The sequence below is a fragment of the Hemiscyllium ocellatum genome, chromosome 9, assembly GCF_020745735.1.
Source record: "Hemiscyllium ocellatum isolate sHemOce1 chromosome 9, sHemOce1.pat.X.cur, whole genome shotgun sequence".
In the NCBI taxonomy this organism is placed as follows: domain Eukaryota; kingdom Metazoa; phylum Chordata; class Chondrichthyes; order Orectolobiformes; family Hemiscylliidae; genus Hemiscyllium; species Hemiscyllium ocellatum.
The window spans coordinates 36,265,120-36,267,970 of NC_083409.1; the positions used below are offsets into that span (position 1 = coordinate 36,265,120).

General features: G+C 37.6%; 1 protein-coding gene across 1 annotated transcript; it reads right to left on the reverse strand.

Annotated features, from left to right (window-relative positions):
- Positions 1 to 1,015: 1,015 nt before the first annotated feature.
- On the reverse strand, positions 1,016 to 2,164 carry LOC132818490 (putative C->U-editing enzyme APOBEC-4). The gene has a single exon (XM_060829549.1). The coding sequence runs from the start codon at positions 2,162 to 2,164 to the stop codon at positions 1,016 to 1,018; it is 1,149 nt and encodes a 382-aa protein (XP_060685532.1).
- Positions 2,165 to 2,851: the final 687 nt, after the last annotated feature.

The following is a 2,851-nucleotide window of genomic DNA, read 5'->3' on the forward strand; positions in this document are numbered from 1 at the left end:
GTCCACAAGACACAATGTAGTGGAAAAGATATCACATTTCTGAGGCATGTTAGCGCAGGATAGAGAGAGCAACAGCTTGAACAGCAGACATTATTGTACTGTGCTTGGTGTCAGTTCAAACCATAATGGTTGTTCTCCTAAAAACTGATCATAAATTATAGAATTTTGCTGCATCACATCAAGAATGTGTAAAATTAAAAAAAACACAATATAGGCAATATAATGAAGCATGAAAAATGAAGTCAGTAATGTGAAATAGATTTGTGTGAGGAATAGAGGTGTGTGCATTTGGAAAAAGGTGTAGGTAACAATCTGTATTGACAGGTGCTGAAACAAAGTGATAACTCATTGCAATACCTCTAACCTTAATAAGCTTACTTTGTTGACATGATATTCAATTATTGTCAGAAACTGTGATGAACTGTGCATAGCTGAATGAGATTGAACAAATAAAACAATGATTGCATTGAATATGACTAACAACTGAATTCTAAATGTTGTGAGCACAAATTGATTGCACTAGTATATTGCCTGCAGCAAGTCTAGTGAACCAATCAGTCTGGATTAGCTGCCCTCCATTTATCTCTCGAATAACTAACTACACTCAAAGAATCAAGACCTTGCAGCTTGAGTGTTTGCTGACTTCATGAGCAGATTAAGGTTAGATTTGGCAAGAAAAAGAGTTCAGGTTAAAGCTACTATCTGGAATCAGAGACAATGGGACTGTACCAAAAAAAAATTCAGACCTTTTATCGTCGTTACCATGTTAATGTAAATGTAATTTCCCTGTCTTTTAAACAACTTTATAATAGTCATAATTTGACAGTTCCACTAAAAATAGTTGAACGAGGTTGACAAATTTTATTATACATTCCATTGTACTTCCTGCACAGAGCTTATGAAAAAGCAATGACAGTGGAATTTATTGAAACAATTAGTAGACCTTACTCCTGTTTAAAAGTGATTTCATTTTCACTCAGAAACTCAACCAGTTTGGAAGAGCTGTTTTTGTCAGCTAATTCCTTCTTGTAGGTTTTTTTCTCTTCCCTGTCTTCCTCTGTTGCTTTGATTTCGTTCTTTTACCCATTGGAGATTCCAAAATTTTAACTGTTTCGGTTACTTGAATGTCACGTGGTGTTGATCTTGTTGATGTTTCCCCTTTGCATATGTTAGGCATGTTGAGATGTCTCACAACATTCTTTGGTTTAGTGTCCTGTTGTTGATGTGTCTGTACATACAAAGGTGATGGTAGCTTGTTGGTAAGATTCATGTATGGCTGAAATAATTGGTATGGAGCCATTAATGTCATTTGATTCACAGCTGGAGATGGTACTTGTGAACTAGGATACACGTCCATCTCTGGTGGCTTAAGATGTTGCATTTGATATTGCTTTGCTTGGGGTACTACATCTATGTAAGAAGGATGAACACCAGTAATGGCAGCTATCTGATGGGCATTGCTGAGGTCTGCAAAAGCTCTTTCAGGCAAAATTGTGTTGTAAAGAGTTAGCCGTGGCACACCATTCACAAACCTGTGAAGAATTGTCAGCCATGTTTCACTGCTGATGGGATTGAGGGTCACTCTTGGCCAAAGTGAAGCCAAGTTATGGAGAGCTTCTCTATTCCACCCAGATTCGGAAAAGTGATCATCCGTATGGTAGAGTGCAGAGAAATATATGTCCAACCTTGTGCTGGGAAAATCAAACAAGAAATCATTTATTTTGGTTATGCAGCAGTGAGCTCTTTCATTACAAGGGGTGTAGTTGGAATAAATGGTAATGTAAGCAATGTCTTCATATGAGTACAACAGTGCATCCAGGTAGCCATCCATGTCAAAGAAGATAGATTCTGGATGAAGTTGATATAAAGTGCAGTTAGTTACTTGTCCTTTTTGCACTATAGTACCAGATGATAATTTCAGTTCATAGAAGATCAGATGCCTGTCAGACTGTGGTTGAGCATACGGAAATCCAAATGTTTCATAAAATTCAATGTAGGAAACTCGTGCTTCTTCTCCAGTTTTGATGTGATAGGGACATTTTGGGCATCTTTCAGTGGAATACAGCCAGTAGTAAGGTTTCACCAGTGTTCCTTGAGGAGCAATATATTCTTCATAAGTCATTGTTATGATGGTTGCTTCACTTTGATTTTGTTGCAAAATCATAACCACTTAAGGATAATATATTCCTGAAAGAGATAATAAAATAGGTGTTGACTATAAGCAGAAGAGGAGTCTCTGTATGAAGGAAAAACTATAAATTTTCCAAATTTGGGATATAAACAGATAGTGACAGATCAGATCTTCTTTCAGCATATCTTTATTTCATTATTTCAGATTTTTTAATATATCAGATTTCCAGCATCATTTTATATTGACTATAAATAGAAGATAGAGATAATTGCAGTGGGGAACTTAGAAATTGCTTTTGTGGTTAGAATCTGAAAAATATTTCTGCAGTAAGTGTAAATAGCTTGGATGCTTTCAAATGAAAGCAGCAAATTGGAAAAGAATACGGGGTATACCAGTAAAAAGGGATGAGGGCAATGGAATTAGAGGGGGCACACCAGACAGAAAGATGACAACTGGTTAGAACATAGAACATAGAAGGATACAGCGCAGTACAGGCCCTTCGGCCCTCGATGTTGCGCCGACCGAATCCTACCTAACCTATACTAGCCCAATAACTTCCAAATGCCTATCCAATGCCCGCTTAAATGACCATAAAGAAGGAGAGTTCACCACTGATACGGGCAGGGCATTCCATGAACTCACAACCCGCTGTGTGAAGAATCTACCCCTAACATCGGTCCTATACCTACCACCCCTTAATTTAAAGCTATGTCCCCTAGT